The 19,030-nt window shown below is 45.2% G+C and overlaps 1 protein-coding gene across 3 annotated transcripts in view; it reads left to right on the top strand.

The window, feature by feature from the left end:
- ACSL1 (acyl-CoA synthetase long chain family member 1) overlaps window positions 1-19,030 on the top strand; it is a 65,160-nt gene that overhangs the window by 29,168 nt on the left and 16,962 nt on the right. For all 3 annotated transcript variants that reach the window (XM_040243053.1, XM_040243054.1, XM_040243055.1), the window contains exons 3-10: window positions 7,195-7,309; window positions 7,994-8,058; window positions 11,409-11,510; window positions 13,714-13,813; window positions 14,028-14,206; window positions 16,604-16,636; window positions 16,790-16,841; window positions 17,486-17,559. In XM_040243053.1, coding sequence (XP_040098987.1) covers window positions 7,195-7,309; window positions 7,994-8,058; window positions 11,409-11,510; window positions 13,714-13,813; window positions 14,028-14,206; window positions 16,604-16,636; window positions 16,790-16,841; window positions 17,486-17,559 — 720 coding nt within the window. The remainder of the gene's footprint in view (window positions 1-7,194; window positions 7,310-7,993; window positions 8,059-11,408; window positions 11,511-13,713; window positions 13,814-14,027; window positions 14,207-16,603; window positions 16,637-16,789; window positions 16,842-17,485; window positions 17,560-19,030) is intronic.

Below are 19,030 nucleotides of genomic sequence, written 5' to 3'. Positions count from 1 at the left end.
GGAGAGGTCCTTCCTGAGAGTCACACGAGTGACTTATTTTCATGCCATAAAACTAGAACCACGGTTCCTCGTCGGAGAACTTGAAGGAAGCAACCTAAATGGAGCACACATTCCATTACCGGAAGCCATGTTCAGTAAATTGCAAGGCTTTGAAATTCAAAAGTTCCCATCCACTGAGGCCTTCTGGATGCCATGGGTTATCCAGACAAACCTCAGGCCGGGGCCACTGTGACAAGGGATGGCACTCCTAGTCTGTGTGTACAGGCACCTGTGAGACTGTCGCTGAGTAGGATTTCCCCCGTAGCCAGTAGAATCACGCTGTTGACACACAGGCATGGGTGTAAAGACCCACTTGCAAACTGGCAAAGCAGTTTCTGCACAAGAAGAGACCGTTGTTTAAAAGTTTGTATGAAGTTCTCACTCTGGACTTACGGAGACAAAGGGGTGATGAGAGTGCCCCCCCAAAAAAGAGTTGAACTCCTAGAACCAGTGAGTAGAATGGTGGTTGTCAGGGCTTGAGGGTGGTGGTGGAGGAAATGGGGAGAGGTGGGTGAAAGGGTTCAAGCTGTCAGCTGTCAGAGGAATAAGGTCTGAGGATCTAATGTATGTCGGGGTGAAGCTGATACCCTGTATGGTATAATTGAAATTTGCTGAGAGAGTAGAACTTAGGTGTCCCTGCCAAAAAAGATTTTAAAATGGTAAATATGTCAATTACTGAACTCCCTGGTGGCTCAGGTGGTAAAGAATTTGCCTGCAATGATGCAGGTTTGATCCCTGGGTCAGGAAGATCACTTGGAGAAGGATCTTCTCCAGTAATGGCAACCTACTCCAGTATTCTTACGTGGAGAGTTCCATGGACGAAGGAACCTGGTGGGCTGTAATCCATGGGGTTGCAAAGAGTTGGATACAAGTTAGTGAATAAACTACCACCATGTCATTTATACCTTACCAAAGCTTGAAAAAAAAAAAAACACATCAAGAATGGCGATGCCTTCTGGACCGGAGTGGAGGCAGCTTGAGCAGTTGTTGAGTTGGGCAGGATGGGAGGCAGCCGGGTCAGGACCAGCCTTCGGGGAAGCTGCAGGGGAGCAGGGGGAAGGCTGTCCAGGAAGGGCAAGTGCGGCCAGATGGTGGGATCACTCACTCCACTGACTCCAGCCCCGTGGGCTCGTGGAGGACTGGCAGGGCCATCTGCGAGGGGCATTATTAGCCTGACGACTGTGAGCCAGGTCCTCAACCGGGAGGAAGGGAGGGAGAACAGGGGCAGTCTCATCCCTGCAGTCATTTGTACAGTAAATATGAACAAGAATGTGAGCATCATTCTCACCCCCGGAAGCCTGAGAACAGCCGGCTAGCAGGGTGTGTGAGACTTTGGAAGAATCTCTGGGTTTGAGGCTGTGGCTTTGTATCTGTCAGGAGTCCTTGTATAAACCTATGTGTGAGCATTGACGCTCGCTCACTTGCCTTCTGTGACTGCAGGCTCTAGTCCTTTTACCCCTCAGCTAGTTCTCCCCTGCTGTATGGCTATGTGTGTGGTCAGGTAAAGAGTGGACAGAGATAAATCCTTCAACCTCATCCCGGGTGACTTTGCTGCTGTGGTTTTCAGAGAATTTTCACGCCTGTTTTCAGGAAACATCACAACATCTGAGCGTATTTTCCGCCAGCTGTCCTAGCAGTTGGGGCACAGAGGGTGGGATGAAGAGACGGCTGGGAGGGAGTGGATTTGATGAGAAATGTTTTTCTGGGAGTGTTTTTATACCTGAAGTTAATCTCAGCATTGTTTCTAAAACTTAGTGGGCTTCTTAATAACAGCTATGAAAAACCTTGCTAACTAGTACTTCTTAACTAAACTATTTAGTGGAAACCTAACTAGTTTCTAGTGTGGTTAGACGTGTCTGCTCGCTGGAGAGTGGCCGGTGATTTGAAGGAGACATAGAAGCACCCGAGTTGGTCAGGGGGCCGCAGTGTCTGGGTGGGATGAGCTGTGAGGTGAGGGGCGGGAGTCCCAGAGAACTGAAGGCAGAGGGTCTCATCTTTGTGCCAACAATAGACCTCCAGAGTATTAAGGAGCTGCCTTTAGGAATTCAAAGAAAGAATGGTGATTATGTCAGAAATATATATATTTTAAATTTCCGGCTTCCCTTCAGCCAGGAAGAAAGACTCAAATTACGCTCTGGGAATACATATAGTAAAACAAGCCTGAAGACACGACTTGATTTTGCACAGATGATGCTCACAGGCTTCGTGAAGCAGGGACCATGGGTACACATACATGACGGAAATGTGTGCTGTAATTTTTTTGAAGTTTAAAAATAGCCTCCCTCACAAGCGGGGTCCACTCCTGTGGCGTGAAAAACAACAGCAGAGATAGGCCTTTGTGAGGGTCTCGGCAAAAACCCTGCCTTGACGGCAGCGTCTAAACGGCCGAGGAAGTAAGGGAACAGATGTGTTTCCTTCAGACTGTGAGCTAGTGCCTTGAACGTTACAAGTGGCAGGCACTTGGAGATGTTATAGGCAGGGGATTTGAATTTGTGACTCAACTCTCCCCATCCACAAAGGTGGGAGGGAGCTACTTTTCCCTTGAGGGATTGGCTGGTTTGCTCTGGTGAGGAGCCTGCCCTGCATTTGGTGGCACAGAACTGGTTTGCTAAGTGACCCAACCAGCCTCCCTCACCCCCAGGCAGGTCCTCCCATGGCTACAGGGGCGGCTCAGGAAGTTGGAAACTGGAGAGCAAGCTTGGGAGGGAGGGTGGACAAGGAAGCGCCTTCTGAGGGTTAGAGGAGAGCGATGGAGAACCAGACCTCCAGTCGGCCACCACGCTCCGGCCCTGAATCCTCCAAGATGGTGGAGGTGGACAGTGTATGGGCAAGTCCCTCAGGCTGGTTTGAAGCTCGCTCCACTGCATTTTAGACGTGGGACTAAGACAGGGAGGCCTCCCCACTGTCTGTCTGTTTTCTTATCTGCAAACTGAATACTCCCTTGCTTCCATCTCTCCTGTGCTCACATTTCGATACCTAGCACCCATTGTAATGGGTGCTTCTGCCCCTTCTTCACTCACTGGGTATGGAGGACCTCAGGAAGCTGGCTGGTTCAATGGTTGAGCATCGGTAGTGAACCTGAGGGTTCTTAGTTACATGGTTGCATTTATGTTAGCATAGTGGAGGAGGCTTGCTATTAATACTTTTAAAACTCCCTGTTCATTATCCTGAAAGATCTGGTTGGGAGCATCACCCGTTGGCTGGTCTTGAATAAAGACCTACTTTGTTCTGTCAGAGATCCCATGTTACTGGAGGGGAGAACCGATGGCCAGAGGGCGTCTAGGTCCCTGGATTGGAAAAGCCTCTTTGTGCCTGTTCATAAAAGGTGGTAGGTGATGGTGGCCTGGGTAGGTAAGATGCATGGGAAATCTACATGCTGGGGGCTGGGGGAGGTGGAGAAAAAAGTCATTTTTTCCCCCAAGGACCATGGTTCCACCTGCTGCTTTTCTCCCTAGAGATGGATGAGACATTTAAGCCAAGCCAAGTCGTCAGCTGTCTCTTTAGACATTATCGGCTCTCCCTGCCCCCTCTCTGCTGTCTCTTCCTTTCCCTCCCCCATCCCTCCCACTGTCTAGCCCTCTCCTTAGAGGGAATAAACCGTAGTAGTAACATAGTGGGTGGTTGACTGTTAGGGCCTGTAGTTGTCTATTTTCTAGATCGAGATAAATGGGACCACAATTCATAAAGCTCAGGCCTTTCTATCCCAGAGAAATTCTTAAGGATGTAATTATCTGCTTTTGCATTTAAATAAGGAAGTGACGCAAAATGACTCTGCCCGTCAAGGTGTTCCTTTTCCTCAAATACTGACCAGAGTTCTAGTCCTGGGAACCATTGGTTCACAGATGGTTCACAGTGGTCCTGTCCTCACTGCCCTCAAGGGGAACTTGAACTTTTATTTCCTAACTCAGCCACGTGGGGAGACCGATCTCTAGAGGAACCTTTGCTTGTATAGCCGAATTAACCTCGTGACCGCTGATTTGACTGTAGTGTGGTCACTACACACTGACTCACTCCTTTTTTTTTAAAACTGGGAAAACTGTAAAAAAACATTAAAGAGGAAATAAAAGACCCACAGTCCTCCGTGACTCATTGTTACTGGTGATTTCCTGCACATCACACACAGGGTTGTTCTGTATCCCTCTCCCTAGTTCTTGAGCACAGCTGAAATCCACACCTCCACACCAGACCTGTAGGATATGTCAGAAGTCCAAAAGGGCCAGATATAAAAGATTTCTTCATTCAAGTAGGTGTTCCTAAAAATAGCTGCATGTAGTTGGATAAGCCAGTAGTTAAATGCCCTGCCCTTGAAATGGCTCCATTTTGTAGCACACGCAGACATTTGAGGCCCCGCTGTTGTAGCTGTGCAAGCCCACACCTTTGCAGGTGTCACCAAGGTTGCCAGTACTCAGTGTTTATGGACAGGACTTTAATTCAAGAAGAATGGTGGTACATGCACATCAAAAATGATTTCTTATGGGCATGTGTGATCATCATCATCACCAGTCCATCCTAAAGAAAATCCTAAAGGAAATCAGTCCTGAATATTCATTGGAAGGACTGATGCTGATGCTGATACTCCAATACTTTGGCCACCTGATGTGAAGAACTGACTCATTGGAAAAGACCCTGATGCTGGGAAAGATTGAAGGTGGGAGGAGAAGGGGATGGCAGAGGATGAGATGGTTGGATGGCATCACCAACTCAATGGACATGAGTCTGAGTAAACTCTGGGAGTTGGTGATGGACGGGGAAGCCTGGTGTGCTGCAGTCCATGGGGTCACGAAGAGTTGGATACAACTGAGCAGCTGAACTGAACTGATCATAGAGCAGCAGTTTTCAAAACACAGACTTTATTGCTTGGTCTCCCCCACTCCCATTTCATTCACGCCTTTTCCTGAAATTACAGAGTATGCCTTACAGTTAATTGATAATGTGACCTGTCACCCAGCGTTTCACCTGTACCTTTTTGGCATAAAATTCATTTATTGCTTCATCTCCAAACTTTTGCTACTTATTCTAATTTCTAATTAGAATAGTAATAAATATTTTGTCCTCGTGTTACTTTGTGAAGAGGATGGCTTTATTTGGGATGTGATTAACTTCTTTAACTTTGATTTGACTGTTTCACCAAACAGTCCTGAAGCCTTTACCTTCAAAGTCCTGAAGTTCATATATCACCAGAACGATAGTGTAACCAGAGTTATTTAGCAGAAGTTGTTATAAAATGATACTCAAGAGCAGTGATTCTCCAAGTAGGAACTGGGGAATTGACCTGCTGTCTTGAAGAGATAGAGTCTGCACATATTTAAAGTTAAACTTAATCTGTTTTGGGCTTCCTTGATGGCTCAGCAGGTGAAGAATCTGCCTGCAGTTCAGGAGACACAGGAGACACAGGTTCGACCCCTGGATTGGAAAGATTCCCTGGAAGAGGAGAAGGAAATGGCAACCCACTCCAGTATTCTTGCCTGAAAAATCCCATGGACAGAGGAGCCTGGTGGGCTGCGGTCCAAAGGGTCGCAAGGAGTGAGACACGACTGAATGATTAAGCACGCTAACTTAATGTCTTCTCTCAAACCTACCCCTAAGTCCTAGTGTTTGATTTTGGATAGACTGGAACTGCTGTTCTCACAGGCCTCCGACTCGCTCTTGTCCTCCTGCTTCCAGTAACCTGCCAAATCCCAGTCATTAGTGCTTAGTGCCTCCAGCATCAGACTTGCCCTGCCCTCATCAGGCCCTCATCAGCTGGTCTGTCTCCATTGTGTTCTGCACGCTGCTCACCCTTGTAGATTTCCTTCTAGGAATTACCCTGATCTTCACCACTTCCCTCCTGGGGACCATGTTGTTATTATTCAGTCACTTAGTTGTATCCAACTCTTTGCCGCCCCTGTGGCTTGTATAGCACACCAAAGCTTCTCTGTCCATGGGATTTCCCAGGCAGGAATATTGGAGTGGTTTGCCATTTCCTTCTCCAGGGAATCTTTCCAACCCAGGGATTGAACCTGGGTCTCCCACGTCTCCTGCATTAGCAGGCAGATTCTTTACCACTGAGTCGCCAGGGAAGGCTTAATTTGGGACCATAATGCATCCAAGTGGTGCGCCAGATCCCTGAAGGGCTGGCTGAAAGGTGGACTGCTGGATCACACCCCCAGAGTTTCCAACTCAGTAGATCTGGTGAAGAGCTTGCTAACTGCTTTCCCCACGAGGCCCAGGTGTTCCCCCTGCCCATCCTACGAGGACTTCGGCCCTGGGGTGAGCCAGTGCCCTGTAGATTCCAAACTTCTCTCTCTCCATTCCAGCTCCCTCGGTGCTCCTCTGCTCAGCCTGTACTCCATGGAGTCCTTCCGATCATTAGGGATGAGGAGTCCATGCACATCCATACATTTTATAGCTGATGATGATAACTAGTAGATGCTACATGGGAAACTGAAGTTCCTAACAGATTATAGGGTAGTTGGCAAAGAGGAAAAACAGTAGACATGATCTCCAAAAGAATATAGATAAGGTGATGGAAGTAAAACTGAATGGTGTGTCATTTCCCCAAGACCGGACAGAATCAGTCCTTTATCTGCCAGTGGCTATGGTTTGAGAATCATCCCAGTTGTGTCCAAGGGTTTGGTTTCCAGTCCTCAGACTCCTCAGCCTCATCTGACAAGACCAATGCTTATAAGTCTGTGAGCCCCTTTGAGCCCCTCTTCCTTTCCCCCACCACTTCCTTTTCCCAGGGTCCTGGATGGGCTTCCTGCGTAGCTTAGTCGGTAAAGTATCTGCCTGCAATACGGGAGACCTGGGTTCAATTCCTGGGTCAGGAAGATGCCCTGGAGAAGGAAATGGCAACCCACTCCAGTATTGTTGCCTGGAGAATCCCATGGACAGGGGAGCCTGGTGGGCTACAGGTCTTGGAATCACAAGAGTCGGACACGACTTAGCACTACCTTTCTTTCTTCCTGGACGGACATGGGCCCAGCCTTGCTTCTCTGAAGCTGGCGCTTGTCTCAGGTGGAGGATTTATGTCAGACGCCAGCACATCCGGCCCTGGAGTCCATGGAGCAAACGCTCACCCTTCCCAGGCCCTGGAGGGGATTGAGGGCGCGCACGGTAGACATTTTCTTTTTAATGCTTTCTTCTGACCTTCTGTCTGTCTGTCTTTTTTCCCAGGGCAGTGATGGTGCCCGGAGATCCACGCTCCTGGACAGTGACGAGCCCCTCGTATATTTCTACGATGATGTCAGAACGTTATACGAAGGTTTCCAGAGGGGCATACAGGTGTCCAGTAAGCATCGGCCTGAATCTGTGCAACTAGTGCTTCAGGTTTTTCCTTTCGACAGAGGGGTCTTTCTTCAAGAAGCCGTATTTGCTCACAACTCTTTCCCACACAGCCTGGCTCCCAGCTCCTTGTTTCCTCCTGTAACTTCTGCAGAGCGAGTCCCCCGACACACAGGTCTCATCGGGCGTGGCCCACGATCAAGGCATTTCTGCAGTCACATGCGGCGTGGTTCATGGAGAGTCACAAATCCGTTAGCTCCGTACAGGCTCTGACGTTTCCTGCATAAAGAGACCTATTTAACCGGGCCTGATCCAACATTTCTCAAGCTTGCTTAACCAGGAGACCCGTATTTTGAGAAATAAACACTGATACCCAAGGAAGTGGGATTCCATCAGAGACACTTGGGGGATATTGGCTCACGAGATTGCCCTTCATCTCTGACAGTGGCACCAGAGACCCCGGGTACCTGGCAGCTGCCCACCCCATCTCCCTCGTGCCCCATGTGAGAAACAAAATAGAAATAAAGAAGCAAAACTCAGACCCAAACCCAGGGGGAAAGTGCATCCGATCTGAATTCATTGTTTCACACCTGAGCACCACTTTGTGGAATGAAGGATACAAATGAGAACCTAGGGATAGCTAGACATGTTTAGCCCATTGTTTATTCTTTCATTTGTTTTCTTCTTTTAGATAATGGCCCTTGTTTAGGCTCTCGGAAACCAGACCAACCCTATGAATGGCTTTCATACAAACAGGTGAGTTTTCTGGCTCTGTGGACGCTTCACGTGAGCCATAGGGCGGGAACACGGCAGTTCCTGGAGCCTCTGAAGTTTGGGTTGGAATGTTTCTATGAAGTGTGGATGCCGACCTGGCTCAGGGCTTTAGAACAGACGTGCAGCATCCCGAGACATTAAACACACAGATTTGGGGAACACTAGATCAGTAATTGAATGGGTGGTTCAAAGTAGTTTATTTTAGAACTGTGGGTGTGTTGTAGAGTACAGTATAAATTTTAAAGTAAAATGCTAGAGGATTCTCTGGCAGTCCAGAGGTTAGGGCTCCGAGCTCTCACTGCCAAGGGCCCAGGATCAATCCCCGGTCAAGAAGCTAAAATCCCAGAAGCTGTGCAGTGCAGCCAAACAAATAAATAAAATTCTAGAAATGTGCTTGAAGCAGATGACTCCTCTCCCAGACCCCATGGGAGGATAAGATTACTCCTTTCTGTCTTGAGGGGTGCTGGACAAATATAGATGCCCCAGTGTAGAGGAGCTCTCTCATTTTATAGATGAGAGAAAATGGGCCCCTGGTCACAGCTGAACCAGGGCCAGGAGGGAGGTCCACGCCATCTGTTGTAAAGGAGTCTCCAAAGCATCATACTGATCCTGGGGTGACCTTTAACCCGAGGGCAGCATGGAGAGCAGCAGAGATGACACCTGTGTAATCGAACAAACACAGAGGCGGCTGGGGTCTGGGCCGTCTCACTCCTGTCACTCTGGTCCCAGCAGATCCATGGCTTTTAACTGTACATAGTAGTTTGCAGATGGCTGGTAGCAGAGCAGGAAGGCTTGCTCCTTTTTTTTTGTTTGTATCGTGATTACAACAAGTCTAGTTGCTCCTGACTCTCCCCAGTTCAAGGCAATGGGGGCATCCGCTTTGCTGCCTTGTGCTTCCAGCGCAGCTGTCGAGAGGGCTCCCTGGAGTAGGGGCAGGACGCAGAGGACCAATCCCCCTTCTGTGGCTGGGGATCCGGGTAGTTGATGTGTCCTGGGAAGGGGTGGGGGTGTGTGAAGTGGGTTGTCGTTAGGATCTGCAAAACCAGCTTGTGGGAAAATGCTTCCTGGTCCTCCCACATTTGAGGATCAATGAAATGCAAAAGGCAAGAGAGATAGAGGCAGAGAGATAAAGAGAGACAGACAAGACAGCTTCATGTTCCTTGCTTGTAGGAATCATGAGCTGTAGGTCCGGTGAGCAGAGAGACTGCTGTTTTTATTTTCCCTTAACAGAGCCAAATAGTAGTTTTCCATTGAAATAGTAGTTTTCAGATCCTTCATTTTCACAAGTGTTGTAAAAGCAGTTCATGTTTGTTAGAGATTTAACATTGCACAATGGTCTTCAGGCCTCACAGAATCTGCCAGTGCTTCTGGTTTACATCATCTTCTTGTCATGTTACTGTTTTGTGCGGGTCTCAGCCTGTCAATAATCAGTATTGTGGCTGGGCCAGCCCTATAGTTCATAAGATGATTGTAAGATGCCTTTCAGCAATAACTATAAGAAACTCGGAAACAATAAAGCTTTCTTGCTACAAGACTTGGAAAATACACAGCACACTGGGCCTCACAAATGAGGTCTCTGGTAGGGGGAGAGAGAGTGCAGAGCACCTGGGGTTTTGCTTTACTGGGGGTCAGTATCCTCCCATGGGATCTGGGCTCACTCTTATTGATGAATTTAAAGCACAAGAGCAGTAACTTAAAGCACAGGAAAAAGAAAAAACAAGTGGCCCAAATGGGCAGTTATCCACATCAACCAAGATCTCTAAAACAAAGGAGGCTTCTTTAGGAGGGGGCCTGGCTCCTTATCTTTTTTGTGGCTGGCGATGTATCAGCCTTGGAAGTGGATGCATCAGCCGTCAAAGCTTAAGGCAGGTGCTTGGACTACCAAATAAGAGAAAACCAAACCCTTGGGCTTTACACTACCCTTACTTACAGTAATATGTTCCTGTATAGCTTGTTATATGTTGACTGCCAGAGGGAAAATAGGTCCCCTGCCAACGGGATGTTTGAGGCAGGTTGAAAATCCCTGGGGTTTCAGAAGGTGCTTTGTACATTTCAGACAGAGACCAGTGAAGATGAAAAAGTAGACTGAAGCTAACTTTGGATGTGTGTATTTAAATCATTTTCCCCCTCTAGCCCAGTGATTCTAAGCTTTGGGGGTTAGGAATCCCTATAAAGCTTTTCAAAGAAATGTCTGGACCATCTTTCTAGAGACCCAAGTGTGTGCATAGAATCCAATAAGCTCTGCAGATCATCTAAGCACTCACAGGTTCCCAGACCTTACAAACAAGCAGGAGTTGTGAAGCAGTCCCTGGGGTATGGGAGAATAAGCATGTTAATGTCCTTCTTGCTGTCACTCTTACTGCCATTGGCAGAGCAGGGATGGCACCATGTGCCCGAACCAACAGGCTTCTGGAGCAGCATCAGGTGTGGTTCTGTTCTCTGCAGGCATGGGTGTGGATTTAAAGTGCTCCTGATAATTTACCAACCAAGAATAAAGAATTCCAAATTAACATTAAAAAAAATTTTTTTTAAGTACATTTGGGGTAGGAATGAGGAGAGGATGGGAAATTGGGGTAGGTAGATAGTCTTGCCTGTTTTTACTTAGTTGTAATTAATAGTGTACATTTTGTATTCATTTATCTTAAAATTGTAACAGACACTCAAGTTTGATATGGTTTTTTGTAATTATAGTGTTTACTAGCTGTAGAACATTTTATTAGATTTACCATCATTTACTTGATCAGCCACTGGTCTTTTTTTCCCGTAAACTTTTATGACTTTACATAATTTTGAAATATATATATTTGTACCTAAAGTCTTTTCAAACTTCCCTTTAGGACTGGATTATTTCTTAAGAACTAATTCTCAAGAATAGAGTTGTGGAGCCTAATGATTAGAACTCATCCTTATTTTCCAAAGGTCTCCCCCAAACTTGTCCTTTCTGTGTTTATAACAAAGGACAAGTTTCAGCTTCTTCATTGCTCTTTATAAACACAGACACAAAATTCTGTGTCCCTGGGTTGCTTTTGTAAAACTAAAGTATAAAACAGAAACTCTGACTTGGATCATGTGTGACCTGGCAGCTGTTGCGGTGAGATTCATTTGCTTTGCAGAGGGAGCTGTGTGATCAGTCCCCTCACCATGAGTTCTGGAAAGTCAAACCTTGAACTTTACAAAAATTTGTAACTAAAGGGATACCTGTCTACCCCTGTTCCTTCCCTCTGGGCAGAACTGCTTCTTGGTGAAGATATTAGGCTCGGCCGTCTCGGGAAGCTGTGTTCCTTGAGTTGGACCTGATGCTGTTCCTGACTGATTTTTCTCCTCTGTTGTAGGTTGCAGACATGTCAGAGTGTGTGGGCTCAGCACTGCTCCACAAGGGCTTCAAGGCAGCCCCAGACCAGTTCATCGGCATCTTCGCTCAGAACAGACCTGAGGTATTAACCGTTAGGGGCTAGGTAACCACAGCTCAGAGAATTCTCCATACAAGAGTCAGTTAGGGTTCACATCTGCCTCTGCCTCAGACCAGATTCTGTGGTCTGATCACCACCAACATAGCTCTTTGTTGTGCCTTAGAGAGTTACATGTATGAAAACCCAAACCAGGTCTTTCTTAGCCTTTAAGTAGGGGGAAAAAAAATTTTTTTTTTTTAAACCAGGTCCCCAAACAGAAACTGGCAAAGAAAGTCTTTGCTATATAAACAAATAAAAACAAATAGCTAACAAAAATGTCTTCCCACTTTAAGGACTGCCTCTGTGGTTAGAATAATAGTATTAGTCAATGACAGAGAAACTTGGGTACGTTTTTATCAGTAGCAAACTCACGCCTTTTCTTTCTGAAAGGTCTAGGCTCTCCCCCTGCTCAGTTGCAAAGTTTAAAATCTCAGGGGGCATGGGGAAGGAGCTTCAGCAGTAGCTGACCGTAATTTAGACAGGCGGACTGTTGTTTGGCCATCCAGGCCTGTGCGTGGTCTTCTGTAAACCACTGCATTAAAGTGCATTGAAATGAGAAGCCCCCCTGGAGTTATTACCTACACTGTAGATAAAAAATTAGTGGCATAGCTGGCACAGAAAAATTCAAGTGCTGGACTTGAAGAAGCTACATTGACTCTTAGACTTGCTTGGGTCCAAAGACATGTTGGTTTAATGTGCTACTGTTTTATAGTTTACAGTGGTTTCTCAGCATTTTGTGTACAGTTAAAGGAGGAATAGCATTTTCCACAGCTGGGCCACAGTTAGCCTCATGGAATTTCATTTCTTTCATTTAAAGTGAAGCCCATTTGAATGAACACATCCAAAATTTTTGTTTCAGTGGAATATCACTAGTCATGAATCTATGACTAGGACATAAATTCCTTACTTCATGGATGGTGTGAGCTTCTTCCAATATTTATCAGTTAGTTCACCAAATGTTTATTGAGAACCTCCTATATTACCAGGCACTGCCAGGCACCAAAATACCACAGTGGATCTTCTTCATGAGGTACCTTTAAGACAGCCCCATAAACCCACATTTTCTTTTAATGTGTTGTGTGGACACGAAGTAGAAGGATTATGGGAACTCAGTCAAGGAGGACTTTCTGGAGGTGGCATCCAAGTGGAGTCTTGATGGCTGTAAGGGTGGGGAGGCCAAGGGAATGTCAGGAACAAGGGTATGTTTGCCTGGAGCAGCGTGTCTGTTGGGAGATGAATCATTTCATTGTGGTGGAGGGTGGAGTAGCAGGAAGAGAGATAAAACAGCTCCAGGCCAAGTGAACGTGAGTAGGCTGTGCTTCCCAGGGCCCTGTGCTTCCCAGGGCCCTGTGCCTTTACCCATGCTGTGTGATCTGCAGGTGATGGGCGCCACGAGGGTTTTCAGGGAGAGAGTGACTTTGCTGCATCTGCCTTGTAGGCGGGTCAGTTGCAATGTGACTGATGGGTTTAGAGGAAGATGACCAGCAACCCATGTCACTTCCTTCCTTCCTCACTTTCCTGGGGAGACTTCCATGGACAGTTCTCCCAGTAGATGGCATGTCCCTCTTCCCATAGTCCCAGGCCTTATTGCACACTGTGGCCAGATTGCTCTTCCTCAGACCTCCAGTCACTGTTTGACGAAGGAGCCCCAGAGGCAGTGTCTTGCCTGGTCCATAGAGCCAGGCTCCTCTGTGACCTCAGGCTGGCTCCAGCCCTCTGTCGAGCTTAGCCGGTCCCCACAGCCCTGCTGGGCCATCCCTGCCAGTCTCAGGGCTCACTGACATCCCTCCTCCCTGCTTGGACCTCGCGGTCCCTCTCCTGGAGTCCCCGTGCCTTTCTCTCCATCTGTCGAAATTGTGCTGCTCTTGCCAAGGGCAAGCTCGATTCCCTCCCCATCCATGGAGGCCCACTGTGGGCTCTCTTACCTCTGAGCTCATCACTTTATTGTGTTGTTCATTCTCCTTTCACATATTTGCCCCAGATCTTCAGGAAGATTGCACTTTCTTTTTTTTAGTAAGAATTGGGCAAGTGTTTTGCCCATTAGGAATCCCTCCAGTGCCTGACGCATGGTAGTTGATACACAGATGTTAGTTTTGGTACATCCAGTGTTTCCACGTTGAGTCTTTTTCCTGGAGGGGTTCCATGGTGACCTCTCATATTCTCACCCCGACCTCTACTTTTTCTTTAGTGGGTGATCATTGAACAGGGATGCTTTACTTACTCGATGGTGATTGTTCCCCTCTACGACACCCTCGGAACTGAAGCCATCACCTACATCATCAACAAAGGTATGTCTGTGGTCTTTGGAAGCATGTTACCCTAGTTATTGGGTAGATACAGCAGCTACATGTAATGATTACATGATGGAATAGGGATTTTTCATTTAAATGTACACTTACCCTCCTATTCAAAGAAGGTAGTTCTTAAACCTGATGTCAGATGTTACAGTCAAGCTTTTAAATATCCCAGAGCTGCTTCCTCACTGTGTCTCTTTACTTCCAGCCGAACTCTCTCTGGTTTTTGTGGACAAACCAGAGAAGGCCAACCTCCTATTAGAAGGTGTAGAAAATAAATTAATACCATGCCTTAAAACTATTGTTCTCATGGACTCCTATGGTAGTGATTTGCTGGAACGAGGCAAGAAGTGTGGGGTGGAGATCATCAGCATGAAGGCCATGGAGGTGAGTCACCCTACCCTGCCCGCTTCCCTGAACAGTTCCTCCGAGGTCATTTTGGCTCAACTGTGGTATCTCTCCAGTGTGACCACAAAGTCCCAACTCTCGCTGGTCCTGTAAAAGAGAACAGAAATCTGTCTCGTTACTGGAAAGAAGAATTCTGCATAATTCCCAGTGTTAATCCATCACATTCTGCCTAAGTGCTGTCATCTAGCAAGTTGCAGTGCTAACAAAGTCATTCTAGAGTACTGGCAAGCCTTGCTAATAAATGCTAGAAATGGGAATTTCAGGTTCAAGCGGAGATTTAAGTCTGTATGTCCTCTTTAAGTATTAATGTCTTTTACTTACTGATTTGTCTCTAAAACAGTCAGACATAGAAATCTGCCTCATTATTCTTTTTCCAACGTTGCTTTTTTAGGCCTCTGGTGAATTTCTAGCATAGGTGCTTGATTTGATTTATTTTCATTTTAAGATTCAGATTAATCACAGTTGTACAGGTAACCAGTCTAGGAAAATGAGTGGGTCCACGTTTAAACTGGTGGTTCAACATTAGATCATATTGGGTTGGCCAAAAAGTTCATTTTGGTTTTTCGTAAGATCTTACAGAAAAGCTTGAGTGAACTTTTTGGCCAACCCAATACAAGAAGCTGATGAAGCTGGTTTCCCCGGTTGCTCTTGGGTTAAAAGTTCCATCCACAACAGCAGGCAAGAGGAAGCTTCTGTTACCTGCACATCGCGGGAAATAATAGGTTCAATAGATAAATCATTCTCTTTCTGAAAATGTTATAAATATTTTCCTGGAATTGTTATAAATAGTGTTTTGAATTTTATTTATAGTTCTCCTTCTACCAAGAATTTGAGCTCCAAGTAAGGATCTATAAAATCTTTTCTGGGGAATTTAGTAGGCACAGGGAATCTGTCATTTGTTCTATTAGAGTGTCAGCCACACATACGTATACACACAAACAATAGCATAGGACAGGAACCTGTAAGAGTTAATAGGTGTGCAGAATTGTTAAATGGGGTTTTTAGCTAATTTTTCAGCTAGTGTTTCCCCCCCTTTTTTTTTTTTTACTTGTAATCCCATTTCAAGATAATGTAATTTCTTTTCCTCCCATTTTTCCTCATCTCCCTCCCCTTCCCCAGACACATACACAGGCATTTTTTTTTTGTCTTTTTTTCATTGCTATATATGATAAAGAATTAGAGATCTTAAGTTATATAGGAATTTTTAAAAGATGCATGGAAATTTGAATCTGATAAAAGATTATTTTGGGAAGAAATTGGAATTATCATTACTTTAGCTCTTAGTTGACTTCTAGTTGGATATCAGTGTCCCTATTTTTAATTAGTGGTCAATCATACACATAATTTAAAAGTGTGATTAGGGTTTAAAACTGTATATTGGGCAGCAACTCACTGAGCCCTGAGTGGAAGTGAAAGTGTTAATTGCTCAGTTGTGTTTGACTCTTTGCGACCCCATGGACTGTAGCCCGCCAGGGTTCTCTGTGCGTGGGGATTCTCCAGGCAAGAATACTGGAATGGGTTGCCATTTCCTACTCAGGTGAGCCCAGAGACCACCCATCTAATTTCCACTTAATTCTAGGCACATTTGTTTCCTATGCTCACTCAAGCTGTTCAATAGGAAAATAACATAAATCGTTCATTCAAAAAATAATAGGTATTAAGGTGGTCGTGGAGATACCTTCATGCGGTAACAACATCAGAATGAGCCTGGGGTAGTAACAGAATTCTCCTTGAGATTCCACACCTCAGAACTGAATCTGTCCTTCTTAACCCTCATGGCCATTCGATGGTGGTCCTGGAGCTTCTGTCGTGGCCTGATCTGTAATCATAGATGCCTAAGTCCTTTCTCCCCTCCATGTGGGGAACTGCAGATATTTGAGCCTTTCCAGAATGGTCAGCATTTAAATCTGGTGGAGACTGATTTCTCTCTCCATACTGAAGATGTCAGTTTTGTAGAACCGGTGGTCACGGAGTAGTGCTGAGTTCTGATTCCGGGAGGGCGCAGAACAGCTGGAGTTCTCCGATTACTGTGAAGAGCTGGGCTTTGTTAAAGGCCACAGGGGGAATGGCAGTGGAAACTGGAGTTACCTGTAAGAGACTTCGATTCCTGTCCTTGGAATCAGTCCTGTTTCCAAGGCCAGTCCTAAGGCCTTCGATACGGTTTTATATAAGAGAGAAAACAACCATAAAACGGATTCTTAGAACAATGGGTAAGTATTTGGGTTCAGGTTAAATTGCTGTCATTTATGTAATTTGAAATCTGTGCTGTCTTTGTGTCGGCTGTGAGTGAATCAATCCCACAGAAAAGTCAGCTTGAACTGACTTGATGTGACTTAAATGTTTCCATTTCAATTTTTTTTTTCTCTTCTTTTTAAGGACCTGGGAAGAGCCAACAGACAGAAGCCCAAGGTGAGTGCACCATGTCCAACCCGGCCCCAGCCTCTGTCCAGCTTCTGTGTCTAATTAGTTCAGAGGCTAGTAGAAATATTGGGTGATAACGACTTAGAGTTTTCTATTCTATTCTGATTTGTACTGGCTTTTTTTTTTTTTATTGTGCTGTAGCCTCCAGCACCTGAAGATCTTGCAGTAATTTGCTTTACCAGTGGAACTACAGGTCAGTTTTGAAAAGAAATTGTTTCTAAGTAGTACCTGGAACTGTATATTTCCTGGTTCGTCTTGTGGATGGCTTATTAGAATTGTAGATGGACTGGATGCAAAAGAGACAGAAGTGTTCAAGCCTGTCTTCCAGCAGCTCGATACAACATCCCCAGGATCTGAGTGTATCCTCACACGTTTACATCACCCATCTTTCTGGGACAAACTGTATCCATGGTTTCCAGAAATAAAATTCCTGGATTTTCGTCTCTTATTGCTACACACACCCTCTAAGACTTGCCCATATTAGTAAAGATGGTTTAACACATTATTGACCTGGGGATTTTTCCAGAAACTAACGCCTGTGGCTGGCAATTTGTTATGTAAGTGAATGTTGAAACGTCTCCAATCAATAACATTCAGGTAACAAAAGACGCATTAATGCACCTCTGGTTAACAAGTTGTTAAGATAATTAGCTTCATTTAAAGGATTACAGGTTGCTCAGGAATTCGGTGCAACTCAGCTTTTGGCTTTCACGGTGTACCTCACATTAGAGGCATCGGGGGCCCTAATGATGTGGGGTTTATGGGCTTGTCTCACGTCCGCCATTCTTGGATGGAGTTTCTGTCTTCTAACTTTATTTTGCTCATATGTGTCCCCAGGCAACCCCAAAGGAGCAATGATCACGCATCGAAATATAGTGAGCGATTGTTCAGCATTTGTGAAAATGACAGAGGTAAACTTGTGGGAGAGGGCCATCTTTCCGTGTATCCAGTGGTTGGCATCAGGCCTCAAGAATGAAGGTGGTCAAAGCCCCACCATCATGTCAGGCCCAGACTGTATTTGAAACACTACCTGAGATATAGATAAGGTCTGAGCTTTCACAGGGTCTGAGGTCACCTCCTCTCAAATAGTTTTTCACTATGGACCTGATCCCCAACTCCTGCTGTGACCGTTAACTTGAATTGACAGATCGAATTTATTACATTTTTTATATAGTAAAACTTCATTTGGATACTGCCTTATAAATGTTTTTAGGAAAGGACAGAGAAAAACTGACTCTTGTGATTTTATCTCCTGTTTTAGTGTGTAGAAAATAATTAATTTCTTTAGGTGGACAAGGAAATGTTAAATGTTGCTGAAGGTGTTTTGAATTATTATTGTTTTCACTGTTTATTATGCTTAATTTGACTTCCACTTTATATGAAGGATTAAAGCCTTGAACTTTAGATCAAATAACTTTATAGTTATTTCTAATACTTTTAAAATTTGCTGTATAAGTGTCTTAGTCTGTGTGGGCAGCCATAACAAAATAGCACAGATTGGGTGGGATGGCTTCAACAATAGATATGTATTTTCTCACAGTACTGGAGGCGAGAAGTCCATGATCAAGGTGTCAGCAAATCTGGTTGGTTCTGGTGAAGGCTTTCTTCTTGGCTTGTAGCCGACTCCTCTCCATGCCTCCCTGCCCTCGCCTCTGTGTGCACATAGAGAGGTTTCTGGTGTCTCTTCCTGTCCTTAGAAGGACACCAGCCTGATTGGATCAGGGCCCCACCCTTATGAGTTCATTGAACCCAAATGACCTTCCCTGTCTCCAAATACAGTCACATGGAGCGGGGTGGTTAGGGCTTTAAATATGACTTTGAGAGGGGTCTTTACAATCAGTCTATAGCACCAAAGATCTATTTCCAACTTGCCTTTTAAAAAAGTACGTATTGAATAATGTAATGAATACCTTTCCCTCATATCCTTTGCACATTTTTTCATAATTTGCGTTTGCAAATTATGTGCCTCTGGAGGGATTCTCTAAGGTCTGCTTTTTGTGGTAGGAGCCTGTGCTTAATGGTTTTGGGGAACAGGTATCTTCAGCGACTGCATAAGTGTATTCTTACACCTTCTTAGTCCTTTTGGTATATACTTTCTAAACAGAGTTCAACATTTAGTACTTTACTAAAGTGAGATTTTAATTTCCTCATTGGCTTTCAAAGATAACTTAAAATGCATGAATCATTGAGGCAAATGATTACAGTTAATGTGAATATTATCAGGGGCATTCTCAACTTTGTAAAACTTCTCATTATGCAAATGCACATTATTTGTTTGACCTAAATAAGAAAATTGAAGAGTATAGATGTTATTGAGTCTGATTTCTCATTATGTAGCGTTTTTCTACTGACAGATACCGGTTGGGAAGCAGAAATAAAATT

Source organism: Oryx dammah, unplaced genomic scaffold (genome assembly GCF_014754425.2).
Source record: "Oryx dammah isolate SB20612 unplaced genomic scaffold, SCBI_Odam_1.1 HiC_scaffold_7, whole genome shotgun sequence".
In the NCBI taxonomy this organism is placed as follows: Eukaryota; Metazoa; Chordata; class Mammalia; order Artiodactyla; family Bovidae; genus Oryx; species Oryx dammah.
The sequence above is the reverse complement of the archived record's forward strand: the minus strand, read 5'-3'. Positions and strand labels throughout refer to the sequence as shown.